The sequence below is a fragment of the Dromiciops gliroides genome, chromosome 2 (assembly GCF_019393635.1).
Source record: "Dromiciops gliroides isolate mDroGli1 chromosome 2, mDroGli1.pri, whole genome shotgun sequence".
Taxonomy (NCBI): domain Eukaryota; kingdom Metazoa; phylum Chordata; class Mammalia; order Microbiotheria; family Microbiotheriidae; genus Dromiciops; species Dromiciops gliroides.
This window is the reverse complement of record NC_057862.1, coordinates 266,102,229-266,121,633: the sequence shown is the minus strand read 5'-3', so window position 1 is coordinate 266,121,633 and position 19,405 is coordinate 266,102,229. Positions and strand designations below refer to the sequence as shown.

Genomic DNA, 19,405 nt, shown 5'->3' with positions numbered 1-19,405 from the left:
ACTTTCCTAAATATACTTAAAAGGCAAACTTTCTTTATTCTTTTTTCCATAACAATAGGTTTGCCTGAATTTTCTGGCTACCAAGTTTAATGTCAACAATCACTAGACTATGAACTTAAGCTATCATATTATGCTTATATTAATTCACAATACTACACTGTGATCCCATAATGTTACCCTATTATCAAATATAGTATCCTTATATAGTGACAAGATTTCCTATCATGAACCTGGGAGCTGTGAAGGGAAAGTAACACATTATTTATGAACTTCTGGTGTTAACTTTACTCACATTTATGATGATATTCAGGGACTCATCATTGGGCAGAAAAATACAAACACTTCTGCGGTCTTGCATGACTCTATTATTATGGAAGTTCAATTTGTTCATTGTATTCTGGGCTTATGCTATTGGCACAGAGTTGTGCTCTGAGACCTTGTAGATTCCACAGGTTCAGAGCACTGGGAAGCCAAATATTACTCCTCATCACATACTTCACAGGACAGGAAAGATGGCATTTGTCTCCATAAACATAACAGCTGAAAAGGAAATGAAGATACTAGTATAATAACAAGTATAAACTGGGGAAAGGAAAGAATTTAAACACAGTATCAACATTGTTGACTTTTCACAGTCACATGTTAAAAACCTCATATGTTTTAGTAATTTGGAACATAAATTTTAATTATCTCATACTCATGAGCACTTACTATTTGAAAGCCACTATAATGAGTACAAAGAAGGTCCCTCTCTTTAAGGAACTTAAAATCTAGTTGAGTTGTAAAATCAGTAGTGATGTCCAGGGAAGGGGTCATCAAGGGCTGTGTTCTAAGGCAGAAAACGTAAGATTTGCATTAGACTTGGAAGCATGGGGAGGAATTAGGTTGAAAGGAAAAGAGAAAGTATTCTAGGCAAAGTAAACATGAACACATGTACAGAAGAACAGTACACAAGGTATTGTTAAGGATGCATGTGCTTGGGGACAGTTAAGTGGCGCAGTGGATAAAGCACCGGCCCTAGATTCAGGAGGACCTGAGTTCAAATCTGACTTCAGACACTTGACACTAGCTGTGTGACCCTGGGCAAGTCACTTAACCCTCACTGCTCTGCAAAAAAAAAAAAAAAAGAAAGAAAAAAAATCTCCCTCTCTAGTGGCTGTTTCCTGATTGGCTATATACTGGTTCATCTGTCCTTCCCCTAAAAAAAGGCTCACTTGATCCATCCAATACTGCTAGCCATTATCCTATATCTCTCTTCTTTTGTGGCTAAAGTCTTTGTGAAGACCATCTTTAAAGGTTTTTTCCACTTCCTTCTTCACTCTATTCTTTAACTCTTAAGTCTGACTTTCAATTTCATCATTCAATTGAAACTGTTCCCTCCAAAGTTACCAAAGATCTTTAAAATTATCAAATCTAATGGCCTTTTCTCACATTCTTCTTGACCTTTCTGAAGCCTTTAATACCCTCTTTTTTATTCTCTAGGTTTTTCACAGCACTGCTTTCACCTGGTTCTCTTTTTACTTACCTGACTGGAAGTCCCAGAGTCATTTAAACTCAACATATGCAAAACTGGATTCATTACCTATTACCTCTAAACCTTTCCTCTTCCTTTCTTATTACTGTACCCACCATCCTCCCAGTCACCCATGCTCACAAACTGTGTCATTCTCACTTCCTCTCTCTCATCTTCCAAATCGAAACAGCACAAGGTTTAAAAAAAATTCATGAAATAACACTGAACAACTTGGAGCTCTCACTCTGTGCCAAATTGCCAAATTTGTGCCAAGGTACCAAATTCTGTTCTTTCAATCTTTGTTTTGATCTCTAGTATATACCTACTTCTCTCCACTGCCACTGCCACTACTCTTGGTACAGGCCTTCTTTCACCTCACACTTGGACTACTGAAATACCCTACTAGTTAGTCTTCCTGCCTCAAGTTTCTCCCTGTTCCAATCTGTCCTTGACTGTAAAACTGGTTTTCTTTCTTTCTTTCTTTCTTTCTTTTTTGGTACTATTTTATTTTATTTTCCAATTAATTGTAAAGATTATCTTCAACATTTTTTTTTTTAGTGAGGCAATTGAGGTTAAGTGACTTGCCCAAGGTCACACAGCTAGTAAGTGTTAAGTGTCTGAGGCTGCATTTGAACTCAGGTACTCCTGACTCCAGGGTGGGTGCTTTATCCACTGCGCCACCTAGCTGCCCCAACATTATTTTTTGTAAGATTTTGAGTTCCAAATTTTCCCCGTCTCTTCCCTTCCCTCTCCCCAAGACAACAAGCAATCAGATACAATTACAAATACATGTACAATCAAGTTATACATATTTCCATATTAGTCATCAAACTGATTTTCTTTAAGCACAGGTCTGACCACGTCACACCTACACAAACACTATTTCTCTCCCCATTTCTATCTTCTGGCTTCCCTGCTTTCCTTCAAGTTTTAACCAACCATTAAGTTTCTCACCTCCTGCCAGAACTCTTTCCAGGTCCTTAATTTGTCTTCCCTCTGAGATCATCCCCAATTTTATCCTGTATAAATCTTGTTTGCTGATAGTTGTTTACAGGTTGTCTCCCTGATTAGAGTGAGTTTTTTGAGAAATGAGACTTTTTTTTGCCTTTCTTTGTATCTCCAATGTTTAGTACCACTCCTGTCACATAGTAGACATTTAATAAATTTGTGTTGACTATTAGTAAAGTCTACAAGAAAATATTAAAAATACTGTCTCCTATTGATAAAATTGGCTGTATACCAGGAAGAGATATTTCAACACTGTGAATACTATAATAATAGACCATAATAATACATTAAAATTTTAATAAATCACAAGATGTAAAAAAAAACTTGAAAAAATATTTGTTAAAAACTTCAGAAAGCATAAGAATAAATGGACTTTTCTTCAAAATGGTAAACTACCTAAACCAAGAATTCTCATTAACTATAATGGAGAAACATTTCCTCCCATTTTCTTCTTTTTTGTATTTTAACATTCATTTTTTAAAATGCTGAGTTCCAAATTCTCTTCCTCCCTGTATGTCCTCCCCCACTGAGAAGGCAAGGAATATATTAATTATAAATATGAAATAATGCAAGACATATTTCCATATTAGCCTATTTTGCAGGCAGAAAGGGGCAAGAAAAATAAAGTGAAAAAAGCATGCTTCAATCTGTACTCAGAGTTTATCAATTCTCTCTTTATAGGTAGATAGCATTTTTTTTATCATGAGTATGAGAGGGGCATAGGGATATGACCCTCCACTGAGATGGAAAGTGCCCCCCCCTTCGGCCTAGTGATCTGATCTCAAAGTCTTAAAGCCCCTTAGAGCCCCCTATTTCTCTCTTTCTGTTTTTTCTCTAGAGAGAGGCAATAATGGGAAGCTACTATCCCCCTTTCTAAATATAGGCTTATCAACTTAAAAACTGCTTCATAGAGTCTGCACCGAGACATTATGTAGACATGATAGATTGTTGCAGAAACAGAAAATTTTACAAAATAATCTAACAACCCAAGAGAGAGAGAGACTTATCGCTGAACATTCCAGGAGAATGATTTATTGCTGAACCCAATTACTGCATTTTGCTCAAATTAGATGTCTGTAAAGAGTATAAAAACTGCTTGGTTTACCTAATCCCGGTGTGTCACACCTCCTGGTTGTCCCAGTGAGTGTGGTGCACCTTTCTTTCAAAAGAAATAAAATCAATGTTTTGGCCTCCTTTCTCCTGGAGTCTCTATTACAGGGGTCAGTGGGTGTACTTCCCATTCCACTCAGTTGGTGCCGTGATGCGGATCCCCCCCCCCTCCAGTGGTCATGGAGCTCGGGAGAAAAGGGGGGCCCCTGTCTTCCTTTTAAGGCAGCCTTTTCGTTCCTGACCCTCCGTGACCTGTGGAGTTGGCGGCTGAGATCCAAGCTATAGGGACTGGGGAGCAAGGACATCAAAGCAGCAACAGGTCAGGTAAGAATTGACTGGGAATTGGCATGAGGGCCACGTAAGTCTCGTGCACGGAGCCGGGATGGAGGTGATCCTGGTTGGCTGAAAATGTCCCAGAAGGGGAAATTGACTTTGGGCGGAGGGACCGGACAAAGAGATTCTTGAGTGAATGTGTGTGTGTGAGGGAAGGAAGTTGACTCTGGGGTCCTAACTCATAGGGCTTTCCGGTGGGAATCCTGCCAGGGGAATTATACCTGGATGACCTATTGCTAAGAGCGGGACCCCACTAAGGACTCTGCCTTCCGGAGTGAATCAGTCATTCCCTTCTGATGAGGGAGATGTGGGTTGAGAGTGGTACCAGAGAAGTAAGCATTTCCTAGCGTTGATTGCGTGAGCGACGATGTGGGTCTGAACCTCTGGGAAGCGAAACTGAGGTCTCTGTTCGGTGCTCCCAACCAAAGCCCCTTCCCTGACATGTAAGGGAAGAACCTCCAGGAAAAGTGTCAGGTCTGGATCAGGTGAGGGGGCGGCTTCTGACCCGACGCGTGGAGCTCAGAACGAAGGCTGCTACCCCAAGATACTGGCGAGAGAGATGGGACAGGCTAAATCCAAATCTAAGACCCGATTACCGGTGGTACCCCAGGATAGCTCTCTTGGTAACAAATTGAATAACTGGGATGACCTAGAGGGACCAGAATTTGATAAAGAAAAGATGATATGGTACTGTTGTCAGGTCTGGGCAGGACAAACCATTAAGGGACCTGCTGTCACCTGGCCAATATTCGGATCTGAGGAATTGTGGGTGTGCCAGGCATTAAATATCTATGTAAATGGGAAAAAGGATTGTAGCTGGGAAGAGAGTCTTTATGCAGCTTTATGGCTGCCCAGAGGGATTAAGGTTATGATAGTTAAAGAGGGGGGCTTAGGGGGAGAAACCGAAATAAAAGTCCATAGAGAAACTGACAAGGAAGGGGAGGGTGTTCTGTCAGAAGAATGGGACCCTCTTTCTTCCCTCCCTCCGGCCGACAAGAAAAGATACCCCTGAGAAGCACCCTGAGGAGACTCCAGGGGAAATATATCCCAAAATTCCAGGGAAGGGGGGCAGCAGAGAGGTTAAGCAATTGATACAAGACCAGTTAAATCTTCCCTTTAAGTAAAACCGTTCCAGGCTCTATCCCCTTCGGGGGGTTCCTCTGGGGGAGGGGCAGATTGGTTATATAAATGCCCCATTGAGCAGCTCTGAAATCAGAGCTTTCAAAAAGGATATGAAAAACCTGTTAGAAGATCCCACCGGTCTGGCAGAACAGCTAGACCAGTTTCTGGGCCCCAATATATATACTTGGTCTGAGTAAATGTCCATTTTTACACACCTCTTTTCTCCAGAAGAGAGAGGCCAGATTAGGTCAGCCATGTAAATTTGGGAGGATACTCATCCCCCAGGGCCCAGGGGAGGAATACCTGGAGACCAAAAATTCCCCCTCCAGGATCCAGGGTGGGACCATAATAAGAAGATCATTTACAGCATATGAGAGATCAGAGAGATATGGTTGTTCAGGGAATCAAGGTAGCAGTTCCCAGGAATCAGAATTTGAGTGAAGTTAGTACTACTAAATAGAAGAAAGGGGAAAGATTTGCAGTCCCTTTCTCTGAACCTTTGAAAATTGGACAGTTTGTGCATTCTTTCCTAGTGGTTCCTGAGGCCGGTGTTAACCTCTTGGGTAGGGATTTGATAACTAAATTAGGGGTGAATATCAGGATTCAGGGAGATCAAATACTGACAAGCCTTCCAGAAGAAAGGATTCTTCTTCTAAGAAAAGAGGAGGAGGAGAAAATTAGGGGGGATGTTTGGGTGGGTCCATGGAACCGGGGAAGAATGCTTATAGAACCAGTAAAAAATACAACTCAGAGAACCCCGACAGGTGGCTCGGGTTCGACAATACTCTATAAGTTTAGAAGGTAGAAAAAGTCTGAAGCCAATCGTTCAAGGACTGGTTGAGGATGGGCTCCTAGAGCCTTGCCAATCCCCTTATAACACCCCTATACTCCCCGTTCGCAAAGGTGATGGGACTTACAGACTGGTACAGGACTTAAGAGAAGTAAATAAGATTGTTCTATCCTCTCATCCCATGGTGCCAGACCCTTATACCATCATGAGTAAAATCCCCTCGGGTGACAAGTTTTTTTTTTCAGTAATTGACTTAAAAGATGCTTTTTGGGCAGTTCCTTTCCACACTGACAGCAGAGACATTTTTGCTTTTGAGTGGGAGGACCCTGAAACTGGAAGGAAGCAACAATTTCGGTGGTGTGTCCTCCCACAGGGATATACGGAATCCCCCAATCTTTTTGGACAAGTTCTGGAACAGTTGTTGGAAATCTATCCTAAACCCAGGGGAGTCACTCTCCTCCAGTATGTAGATGACTTGTTACTAAGTGGACCGAACAGAAAGGACCTGGCAAATGCCTCCATCCAGCTACTGAACTTTTTGGGCTCCCAAGGATTGAGAGTGTCTAAAAAGAAGTTACAGTTTGCTGAGCCAACTGTCAAGTACTTAGGTCACCTTCTCAGCCAAGGGAAGAAAGAGCTAGACCTGTCCAGAATTCAGGGAATATTACAGCTTAGTACTCCCTTGACTAAGAGAGAATTGAGAAAATTCCTAGGACTGGTCAGGTATTGTAGACTATGGATTTTGAACTATTCTCAGTTAACTAAACCCTTGTCTAAACACCTGTTGGACGAGGCACCCAACCGCCTCGAGTGGACTGTGGAGGACCAGGAGGCCTGGGAAACTCTAAGAGAAACCCTTTATTCCCCACCAGCTCTGGCCCTCCCATCATTAGAAAAGCCATTTCATCTGTTTGTTAATGTGGAGTCAGGGACAGCCTTAGGTGTGTTGGCACAAGTGTGGTGAGGACCAAGGAGACCGGAGGCCTTCCTATCTAAACTACTGGATCCAGGTGCTAGAGGCTGGCCAAATTGTGTACAAGCCGTGGCAGCAACTGCACTGTTGGTGGGGGAGGCCCTGAAACTGACTTTAGGGGGAAACCTGATAGTGAGCACCCCACACCAGGTTTGAACCATCCTACAACAGAAGGCAGGCAGATGGATGACTGATTCCCACATTTTAAAATATGAGGCCATCTTATTAGAGAAGGACGATCTTGTCCTGTCCTTAGACCATAACATTAACCCTGCCCTGTTCCTCACTACTCCTGCCTCTACCCAAACTCAAGAACTCTCTCACACGTGTCTTGTCTTGAACTCATAGATTATCAAACTAAGGCAAGAGAGGACTTGCATGAGAGTCCCCTTAACACTGGATTAAAACTTTTTATTGATGGCTCTTCTCGAGTGGTTCGAGGTACTCGAAGGAACTCATATGCCATCATAGATGGAGACAAACAGGCAATCCTGGAAAAAGGTCGACTCCCAGGAAACTGGTCAGCTCAGACCTGCAAATTTTCGCTCTAAAACAAGCCCTTTCTTTGGTGGGAAAAGGAATAGGGACCATATATATACTGACTCTAAGTATGCTTGGGGTGTAGCCCACATTTTTGGGAAAATCTGGGAAGAAAGGGGAATGGTAACCAGCAGAGGAGGAACTGTGGCTCATCCTGAGTTGCTGGAACAGATCTTGCAGACTTTGTTGCTACCTGAGGAACTAGCAATAGTACATGTCCCAGGGCACCAGAGAGGGAGTTCGTTTGAAGCACAGGGAAATCGGCTCGCTGATGAGGTAGCAAAGGAGGCTGGGTTGGAAGAACAAATTCTGACTGAATTTGAAAGACTGCTTCTCCTGATTCCCACTATGCCCCCGGTACAGCCTAAATTGACCCAGAAAGAGGAAGAAGCCGCAAAACAATTAGGTGCTACTCCAAATCAAGAAGGGTATTTTGATAATTTTTGTCATCTGTTGCCTGCACACTGACCGCAGTACCCGAACCTGGACCTGGTTCATTACAGGAGGACCCCCTTTGGATACCTTCCCAGACCAGGACGAGAAGAAGCCGACATCTGAAGTAGACTGCAATTCCCAAGATCCTCGGAACAAGAACCAACATGAAATGGACTCTATACTTGTTAATAGCCTTTTGGGAGATCAAAGGGGCAGTTGCAGTTGCGGGAGAGTGTGATGATTGCCAGGAGTGATATATGGGGGGGCGTGGCTTTTGTGGCCTACTCCTATATGCCCAAAGCGTGCTACCAACAGAGTTCTACTTGTAAACATGGGAATAGGAGATATCACAGGGTAAAAAGGGTCAGAGGGATAGGTTGTTTTCACCCTGCGACCCAGACCCGAATTAATAAGTTTGACTGCCTCCACTACACTGGGCAATGGGGCATGAGTGATGGGGGAGGGCTCCAGGATCAGGCCCGGGAGAAGTATGTGAGAGACTGCCAGAATCAAATAATTGCCAAAATTAAGAAATTTGAGGAAGGGCCCCAGTATAAGATTAACCTGACAGGGCTACAGGACTGAAGGCGCATAACTGACCCGAGGCCAACTTAGAGCGTTTGGTTAATCTCTCGGTGGTCCTGTTCCAATTATTGCAGTCAGAATCAGAACCAAAGGACCCATACTGTGGGTTCTGCATCCCTCTGCAACAAAAGGCTCTAGTTGCTCTACTGACTTCAGAGAAGGGAGGGACCTGCCTTTTTCTTGGGAAAGAGTGTTGTTATTATGTAAACCAAACTGGAATCGTGGAGGGCAAGGTCAAGGGAGTTATGGGACCGGGTAAAACAGAGAAGAGAAGCATATGCCGGTCAGGGAATCCCATGGAATTTAGGGAACCTGACCCCTTGGCTTCTTCCTTTAGCTGGACCACTTCTAGCTATAATACTCCTGGTTTTCCTGGGCCCCCGTCTTATTAGACTATTAACTTCCCTCATACAACGAACAGTCTCCGAGATGCAATTGGTCATGACTATAGATTGGAACCACAAATTATGTTTCTTAGAAAAACCCCAGTCAGCTGAGATCAGATTCAGGATGGACCAGAAAATTGGTCTTTAGAAAAGGGAGGACTGAGAGGGACATAGGGATATGACCCTCCACTGAGATGGAAAGTGCCCCCCCCCTTCGGCCTAGTGATCTGATCTCAAAGTCTTAAAGCCCCTTAGAGCCCCCTATTTCTCTCTCTCTCTCTCTGTTTTTTCTCTAGAGAGAGGCAATAACGGGAAGCTACTATCCCCTTTTCTAAATATAGGCATATCAACTTAAAAATTGCTTCAGAATCTGCACCGAGACATTATGTAGACATGATACATTGTTGCAGAAACAGAAAATTTTACAAAATAAGCTAACAACCCAGAGAGACTTATCGCTGAACATGCCAGGAGAATGATTTATTGCTGAACCCAATTACTGCATTTTGCTCAAATTAGATGTCTGTAAAGAGTATAAAAACTGCTTGGTTTCCTAATCCCGGTGTGTCATACCTCCTGGTTGTCCCAGTGAGTGTGGTGCACCTTTCTTTCGAAAGAAATAAAATCAGTGCTTTGGCCTCCTTTCTCCTCGAGTCTCTATTACAGGGGTCAGTAGGTGTACTTCCCATCCCACTCAAGTACTTTGAATTATCTTGGATCACAATAATGACTGGAATACCTAAGTCATTCACTTATCCTTGTTATAATAATCACTGTTACTGCATATGTTGTTCTCCTGGTTCTATTCTACATCAGTTCATATAAGTATTCCTAGGTTTTTCTGAGATGATTCCCGACATATCATTTCTTATGGCACAATAGTATTCCATTACAGTCATATGACTGATTCCCTCAATTTCCAACTTTTTGCCATCACAAAAAAAGCTGCTGAAATATTTTTGTACCTATAGGTCCTTTTCTTTTTTCTTGTGTTCTCTTTGGAATACAAAGCTAATAGTGGCACTGCTGGTTCAAAGGGTATGCACAGTTTTATAGCTTTTTGGGCATAGTTCCAAATTGTTCTCCAGAATGGTTGAATCAGTTCACAACTCCACAACAGTGCATTAGTGTACCTATTTTTCCACAACCTCTTATCCCCTTTAGCATTTGTCATTTCCCCTTTTCTGTCATGTTAGACAATCTGATTAGCCTGAGAGGGTACCTCAGAGTAGTTCTAATTTGCATTTCTCTAATTAATAGTGATTTAGAGCATTTTTTATATGACTATTGATAGCTTCATATTCTTCCTCTGAAACCTGCCTATTTATCATATCCTTTGATCACTTGTCAATTGGGGAATGGCCTTTCCAATAAGATCAGGAGTACTGCAAGATTATCCAAAGCTACTGTTTAATATAGTTCTAGAAATACTACCTATTACAAGAAATTGAAAAAGAAATTGAGAAAGTAAGGCTAAGTGGAAATAAAATCATCAACTCATTCAAATATTCACTGAAATGCCAGTACAGTGGCAGGATATAAAGTAAACCCACAAAAAATAATCAGCCTTTCTGTATATTATTTTTAATAGCAGGAAGTGATAGAAAAAATCAGGTTCAAAGGAAATGCAGAATGTATAAAATATCTAGAAGAATAAAAATATATACTCAGAACACTATACCCACATATGTATATATAATAACAAAATACTTTTTACAGAAATAGAGGACTTAATTGGAAAGATATTAACTATTAACATTTAAGCCATGCTAACATAATAAAAATGGAGATACTATCTAAATTAAGTTAGATATTTATTGCCATATCAATCAAACTGCCAAAACAAAATCATAATGAAATTATCTGGATAAAGCATTACTAAATTAATCTGGAGGAACAATTTCAAGAGAAAAAAAAGTAGCAGGACCAGATTTTAAACTATACTACAAAGCAACAATCTTCAAAACTATTTGGTACTGGTTAAAAATTAGAAATGTTGATCAATAGAACAGCCTGGGTAAATAAGACCCAAAAGCAAACACAGTAACATAATGTTCAGTAAAACCAAGAACATGAACCACTGTGGTAAATAACTATTTGTCAAAAACTTCAAGGCAAAATAGAAATTAGTCTAACAGAAATTAGGTTTATGCCAAAATCTTATACTATCTATTACAATATACTTTTACATAAAAAACAGCTTTTTCATAAACAAAATAAAGCTAAAATAAGTTCTAATATCCAGGATATATAAATAATTCATAGACACATAAGAGTAACCATAAAAGTAAGATAAGTAGTCAAAAGATACATACTTTTATTTCTCAAAAAATATAGATTATATTAGGTACCAATTATGATTTGCTATGAGAGAAATGCAAATGAAAAGAACTACCTTATACTAATCAGATTAGCAAAGATGACAAAACCAGAAATTTTTGGATGGATTTGGTTATAAAAGCATAATAGTATATTGTTGGTGCAGTTGTATATTGGTTCAACCATTTTAAAAACAATTTGGAATTAGAACAAAACGTTGACTAAATAGTGCCAACTCTTTGATCCAGAGATTAGACTCATACTCACTGAAATCAAAGACAGAGAGAAAGGTTCCCTACGCATAAGAATATTTATTAGAACTTTCCATTCTAGCAAAAATCTGGGGGTGGGGGATGGGAGAAGTCTCCATCAATTGGAGAAAGGCTAAATAAATTGTGCTTTGTGACTAATGAAATTATGCTGTACAGAATTTTATAAATGAATATGGTATGTTCAGAAAAGTAAGAAGGTAAAGGATAACAATATACAATAACAACCAAAAATAATTTCCAAGAACTAAATCTTAGACCAAATGTGACTTCAAAAGGGTAAGAACTAAACATACATTCTAGCCTTGTGCATAAGTGATAGACTACAGGTACAAAACCAGACATGTATTCTCACAGATAGCCAAAAGGTTGCTTTGTTTTGCTTGTCCATACAGATACACTACTTGTAAAGGTAGGGGTTCTACTTCTTCTTTTAAACATCAGTAAAGCATCTGAAAAGATGCACACAAGTTATAGAGAGAAAGTAGAATAGGGAACACAAGGAATCCATTTTTCATTCTTAAGCTTATTTTTTTAATGGGGCAATAAGGGTTAAGTGACTTGTCCAGGGTCACACAGCTAGTAAGTGTCAAGTGTCTGAAGCTGGATTTGAACTCAGGTCTTCCTGAATCTAGGGCCGGTGCTTTATCCACTGCACCACCTAGCTGCCCCCTCTTAAGCTTATTTTTAAAAAATAAGACCTTATTAATAACAAAAAGGTGATTAAAAACAATTATTGACAGATATGCCTACTCTCCAAACTATGAAAGTCATGTACACATAAATCAAGTGCATTGTAGGTAATTTGTAGGTGACTACTCCAAGACAATCACCTACTGCCTACTGGACATCCCAAACTGGAAGTCCTATAGAAATCTTAAATTCAACACATCCAAAATCAAACTCATTATCTTTGCCTCTAAACCCTAACCCCCTCCAAACTTTTCTATTATTGTGAAGGGTACCACCATCCTCCCAAAAACTCAGGCTCAAAATCTAGGTGTCATCCTTAATTCCTCACACTCTCTCTTACCCCATGACAGTCAATCACTTGTTAAAGCCGACTGTCCCATGGTTAGTGGATCTGACCTTTGTAACACTATCAAATACACTTCCTTCTCTGCTCTGCAACTACCACCACCCTGATGTCCTCATTACTTCTCACACCTGTGCTATTATTGCAGTAGCCTGCTGGATGGTCTCCCTGATAGAAGTCTCTCCCTTTTAATCTATCTTCTATTCAATTGTCAAAGTGATCTTCCTGAAATGAAAAAGTGGGTAACCACATCACTTACCTACTTAATAAACTGCAGGGGATACCTCTAGACTAAATATAAAATCCTGTTTCATATTCAAAGTCCTTCATTACCTGCCCAATGCACACATATTTCTAGTTTTCTTACATCTTATATCCCTCTATGTACTTTGCCATCCAATGACGTCAACCTCCTTACTGTTTATCAAACAGGACACGCTACATCCCAACTGGGCATTTTCACTTGCCCTCCCTCATGCTTGGAATGTTTTCCTTCCTCATCTTTGGCTTCCTTTAAGTCTCAGCTAAAATATTACCTTTTCTCTGAAACCTTTCCTGATCTCCTTTGTTTCTAGTCTAGAACCTTCTCTCCATCAAGTTAATCCTGTATAAAGCTTGCTTGTATTCAGTTGTTTCCATGTTGTCCCCACCCGCACCTCCACCCACTGGACTGTGAGTTCCTTGAAAGCAAGGATTCTTTAAAAATTTTTTTTGCATCCCCAGTGCCTGGCAAATAATAGAAACTTAATAAATGTTTACTGACTCTATGTGACTACTTAAGTAGACTTTCACAAAAAGAAAATTCTATAATGGACCACATAATTTTACCAATTTTTAACTGATTAGACTATAGAGCAGATATAAGATCCTACTGTGTCTGTTGTTTGCTGACTAAGAAAAATAATTTGATTATATACTGCAAAATGCTGACTTTAAGGATCTTCATCACTTCCCACCATCTGAGCCAAGAATTTTTCAAGGACCTACTGTAAGATAAATATCAGGTCATACAGAAAACAAAGTGATAGATACAACATACAATATAAGTTGAAAAATAATTCTCTGGGCATGGTAAGCTCCTCCAGATGTTTCTGTTTATGAATAACACTGTACTGGTTTCTGCCATACCAATCAGTCTACCTAAAAATTGTGATTTGAGGTTTTTATGACCCCATCTTTTGGCTTGAATTTTTAAAACCCCAGGGAGCACATTGGCTTGGGGCTCAGGCATGGTGCTCCACCCATTGGTTGTAGTGGTTGCCATGGCACTGGCGGCTCACATCATCACCACTCGCCTACATGGGCCTGGCAAAATTATAATGACTGGAAGCCCAGTGAGGGCAGTCACGTTACTGTCAGCTTTGGGCTGTGGGTAGACAGCCTGGGGTCTGCAGGGAAGGAGAAGGGAGGAATTTCGCCATTCTGGCATGGAGCTGGAAAAAGGCAGGATATGGCCTGTGTTCTGCTGAGCCCTGGGCAGTGGTGTGATTCAGGTTGTATTGTTTCCCTTCCCCCATTCTTTTTTTTCCTTTTCCTTAATTCTACTGATTTTGCTTGTGTTTTTAAGTTCATTCTTGTTAATAAACCCTGTTTTGTTTTTGAAGGAGGCTGTTGGTTTCCTTCCTTGCTCCAATATTGTGGTGAGCCGCCTAGCTAACACCTACAACACTTACTAGCTGTGTGACCCTAGGCAAGTCATTTAACCCTCATTGTCCCCCCCCCCCCAAAAAAGAAACAAGGAGCAGACGAATTTCAGAAAAACCTGGAAAGACTTAAGTGGACTGACGCTAAGTGAAGTGAGCAGAACCAGGAGAATACTGTACACAGTAATAACAACATTGTGTCAACTGCGATAGACTTGACTCTTCTCAGAAATACAATGGTCCAAGATAATTCCAAAGGACTCATAATGGAAAAATGCTCTCCAAATCTGGAAAAAAAAAACTGGAATATAGATACAGATTGAACCATACTATTTCTATTTCTTTTTTGAGGTTTTTCCCTTTTCTTCTGATTCTTCTTTCACAACGTGACTAATGTAGAAATATGTTTAATGTGACTGTACACATATAACCTATATAAGATTGCTTGCTGTCTTGGGGAGGGAAGGAGAAAAATTTGGAACTAGAAATCTTATAAAAACAAATGTTGAAAACTATCTCTTCATGTAACTAGAAAATAACAAAATATTTTTATGATTCAAAAAAACAAACAAACCACTGTACGGGTTTCATCAAATCTTGAAATAGTGCAAAATTTCCTTGAAAAGCTCTGCACTTAAAGAACTAACCAATTAAAAAAATGACCACCAAATAAGATGAAGAATGTTTATTGCCCAGACTTGGATCAATAAAATATAGAATTTGTCTACCACTACATCAGAGGGTAACAACAAACTGGGTCCAGAGTTAAAAAAGAAAAGTAGTATAGATTACTTCCTGGAAACTGTAAACCACCAAAAAACATCATGAAATTCGGCTTCTCCAGGTGAAGGATTCTTATTTTAGGAGCTAGAGATTACATTTCTGGAGTTTGAGATGGAATCACTCTTTGGTGAATCCCCTCCCCTCTGCTCTCTTCTCTTCTCTCCTTATCAAGTCACCAATGAGACTAGATCAGTAGCAGACAATCCAGCTGGACTAACTCAGAGGTTCATATTACATATGGAGGCAGGAACAAAGTCACACACTAAGAACAAACTGATATGGAAAGAAAGTCACTTAAGGATAGGAACAACTTAAAAAAAGCATGGCCCCTTGTATCAGAAAAAAATGTATGGAATTCAAGAAAGGACTTTCTGGACATAAAGCACCAGGAATAGTGAGTTACTATCCCTTTATCACAAGTGCATCCTATACATGAATTTCACTTCCAAAGTGTTCTCATTACGAGCCCAATCTTCCCAATGTAAAGACTTAATTGTGATTTGAGGGTTTTTTTTTTTTAATTAAAGAAAATTCTTTTAATGTAATAAACATTTTTATTTATAGTTTTGGGTTCCAATTTTTATGCTTCCTTCCTTCCCTCTCCTCTCTCCTCCCTGAGGTGGCAAGCAATCAGATATGGGTTATACATGTACGATTATGCAAAGTATTACCATATTTGTCATTTTGTACAAGAAAACTTGATTAAAAGAAAAAAGATGAAAGAAAGTGAAAAATAACCGTTCAGTTCAATATCAGTTCTTTCTTTGGATGTGGATAGTATGTTTCACCAATAGTCCTTTAGGATTGTCTTGGATCATTGTATTGTTGAGAAAAGTCAAGTCATTCACAGTTCCTCATCAAACAATATTGCTGTCTCTGTGTACAATGTTCTCTTGGTTCTGCTCACTTCACTATACATCCTTTCATACAGGTCTTTCCAGGCCTTTCTGAAGTCATCCTGCTTGTCATTTCTTATAGTACAATAATATTCCATCACCATCATATACCACAGCTTGTTTAGCCATTCCCCAATTGATGGGCATTCCTTTGATTTCAATTTTTAGCCGCCACAAAAAAAGCAGCTAGAAATATTTTTGTATAAATAGGTCTAAAAGAAATTCTTAAATAAGTTTTGATTTGTCTTTTTTTTTACATCACCAATTTTCCCTAGCATCCCTTCCTCTAAGCCTCTGTCATCTTATATATATATATTTTTTTTATTTTTTTTATTTTTATATATTTTTAAAAGTACTTTGCAAAGACAGAAGAGAAAAATCTTTTCAAAGATGAAAAACTCTGATAACATGTATAATGTACATTTGTGTACCTCTGCAAAATGATAGGAGTATTTTCTCATAGCTCTTCTTTTGAGCTATGCTGCTTCTTTGTAATTTTGCAACATTTACTTGTGATTAGTCTACGAAAGACTTGTATTGATTCAATTATAAAATGCCTATTAAAGAAATGAAGAATGTGTATGTATCTGGGGTTTTTTCCATTTATAGTTCTGTATTCATTACATACATATGTATGTAAGTATGTATGTATATCCTTGCATCCCTGGCATAAATGCCACTCGATTATAATGAATAATTTCTTGGATAAATAATTTTACTCATAGAATTATTTTTTGGTTCTCTTAATTAGATGGGTTATAAGTCTATCAATTTTATTATTTAATTTAATACCTCTAGTTTTTTAGGAGGTGGGGTTATGTTTTATCCATTTCTTTTCTAATTTCTAATATCTCCTCTCATGCTCATTTTAAGAAGGTCTATATATTGATTTTCTTATTTTCTTAACTGCACATTCATTTCACCAATAACTCTCCTTTTCTATTTTGTTAATGCATACTTTTAGGGAGATTTTTTCCCCTTCAAGACTGCTTAGTTGTATCCCAAATATTTTGGAATCTTATATAATCAACATTATCATTTTCTTTGACATAATTATTGTTTCTATGGTTGTTCTTCTAGCCACTCATTTAGGATTTTGTCATTAAGTTTCCATTTGGGTCTGTATTTTTTGTTTGTGGTCCTTGAACTGATTAAAGCATGCATTTACCGTTTCAGCCTTCTATTATTTGCCTGCATTATTCTTTTTCTTTTATTTGTGCAAAACTTTTTTACTTTTGTTTTTAATGTAATAAGCATTTTTATTTATAGTTCTGGGTTCCAATTTTTATCCCTCCTTCCCTCCCTCCTCTTCCCAGTTCCTGAGGCAGCAAGCAATCAGATATGGATTATATATGTATGATTATTGTTTCCATTATTTCTGTGTCCTTGTATTCATGGTCAATTTTTTGTAAAACATTCACAGTTAAAGTTATAAGTTAGGTTTTTACTTTCCTCCATTTGTCTCTAATATTGGTCACCTCCTTTGCTATTTTTTTTCCTTTCTTTGTAAACTGCCTCTTCAGTTATTTTAGCTGAATTTATTCCCAGCAGCTTTCTTCTCCATGCCACTTGTTACCACTTTCACTAGTGTTACTGTTTCCTTTTCCTTTCTTGCTTTTTATCTAGTTATTTCTTTCCTTTTTTCCCTCTTAGTAAGCAACCCCCTTCCTCTTCTCTCCTTCAATTTGCTCATAAGTTTTTGTTTTTTTTTTTGGTGGGGCAATGGGGGTTAAGTGACTTGCCCAGGGTCATATAGCTAGTGTCAAGTGTCTGAGGCCGGATTTGAACTCAGGTACTCCTGAATCCAGGGTCCGTGCTTTATCCACTGCTCCACCTAGCCGCCCCCCCTGCTCATAAGCTTTTAAATTCTCTGTGCCTCTTTCTTTAAAAAGATCTTTCCTTCGTTCCTTTTATTTTTTTGGTGAGGCAATTGGGGTTAAGTGACTTGCCAGGGTCACAGAGCTAGTAAGTGTTAAGTGTCTGAGGCGGGATTTGAACTTAGGTCCTCTTGACTCCAGGGCCGTGTTCCATCCACTGTGCCACCTAGCTGCCCCACCCCTCCTTCATTCCTTTTAAATAATTTATCTTCCCTTTCTGTCTAGTGTAGTGTTTTATTCTTTGATTCATGACTCCTATACTTATTTAGCATTTCTTTAACCTTCATGTTTTCTCTTCTAAACAATTTCTGCTATTGTTGTGTTGCATCTTGGACCTATATCCCTCCCCCTTTTTTTTCCTGTTGGGTCTCACTTAGAAATAGCTATTGCAATAGATTGTTCAACAGTAGGAAGTTTCCTATAGCCTTGACCTTTACCATGCCACCTCAGTCACTTTTCCCCCCCCATTTACCTCAAAATCTCCTTCCAGAGTCTATGCTTTCCCATTCTTCTGGTTATCACTTGCACCCCTGGAACTCACATTTCCCCTTTTCATAAAGTATGATAATGGTTTCTTTAAGCACCAAATATCTACAGTACATATGTTCCCCATATTCCTTTATAAACTTCCCCTCCTCTCCCAACTGTAGCATTCGGTGGTACCTCTGCTCTCTTCTAAGATATGATTTTTCCTTTTCTTTCCTCCTTTTTCAATCTCTCCCTTTGCCTTCTCTTGCCCATTCTCATGTAAAACACTCTTCTTCCTGAAAGACTACAGGAGTAATTTTCTTACCATTGTAGGTCTTATACTTGATTAGAGGATATTACATATTTCCCTTTTGTCTTTTTCCCCTTCTCCCTTTATGCACCCTCTGATTTTTGCCAAAAAAAAAATCTGATTCACTTATAGGTAGTCTGTTGTGAGATTTCGTTTACAATATCTCAGGTCTGATTCTCCTCCAACCCTTCTATTTAACTTCTACTTTCATTCTTGTCTCCTTATCATGATTTAGGAAGAAGTTACATAATAGTGTCTTGGTTATTATTTTGTTATTGTCTTTGGTTGCTATATTTAGTTGACCTTGGATTTCTGTTGTCATGGGGGTTGGGGGATGGGTTAGAGGGGGAGGTCTGAGAAACAAATTAATCTCTTCGAGTCTGTCTTTCTAGGAATGTTTCAAACACTTCTTTTCAATTTTATTTCTCAAGCTTCTTTTCATTTATGATTAGGCTCAGATCTGCCTGACAGATAACCTTGAACTACGTCTTGAGCTCCCATTGCTCTTTGATGAACATTATTCTGTTCCCTCCAGCTGCTTCTTTCTACTTAGTTTAAATTACTTCAGTTTCCTTTCCTTTGTACCTGATGTTGAGGGTGGTTTTTTAAAATTGAATCTGATTTGGTTGATTGAAGAATTTGTTCTCAATGGAAATATTAAACTTACCTAATTTGTCTTGGAGTTTGCAGCTTAGGGTTTTGTTTTGTTTGGGTTTTTTTTCCCCTTTAAAGGCAATCTGTGAATTCTTTCTATTTCTTTTCTGCATTCAGAAGTTCTGAATAGTTTTCTTCTAGAATTTCTTACACTATGGTATTCAGGTTTTTCTAGGAAACCTATAATCTTTCATTTGTCCACAGTATGACAGTATGTTTTACTGGTACAAAGATCATAATTTTTTGGTTCTTTTCTTTCAGATTTCTTTAATTTCCATGTATTTTCATTCTCAGTTATCCTTTCTTTTTTCTTTGGTGATATTTGTCACTGTGGACTCAAATTTTTGTATTCTGC

The 19,405-nt window shown here is 39.0% G+C and overlaps 1 protein-coding gene across 1 annotated transcript in view; it reads right to left on the bottom strand.

The window, feature by feature from the left end:
• FRMD6 (FERM domain containing 6) overlaps positions 1-19,405 on the bottom strand; it is a 119,141-nt gene that overhangs the window by 85,510 nt on the left and 14,226 nt on the right. Inside the window, exon 2 of the mRNA XM_043990296.1 lies at positions 293-540. Coding sequence (XP_043846231.1) covers positions 293-391 — 99 coding nt within the window. The 5' untranslated portion in view covers positions 392-540. The remainder of the gene's footprint in view (positions 1-292; positions 541-19,405) is intronic.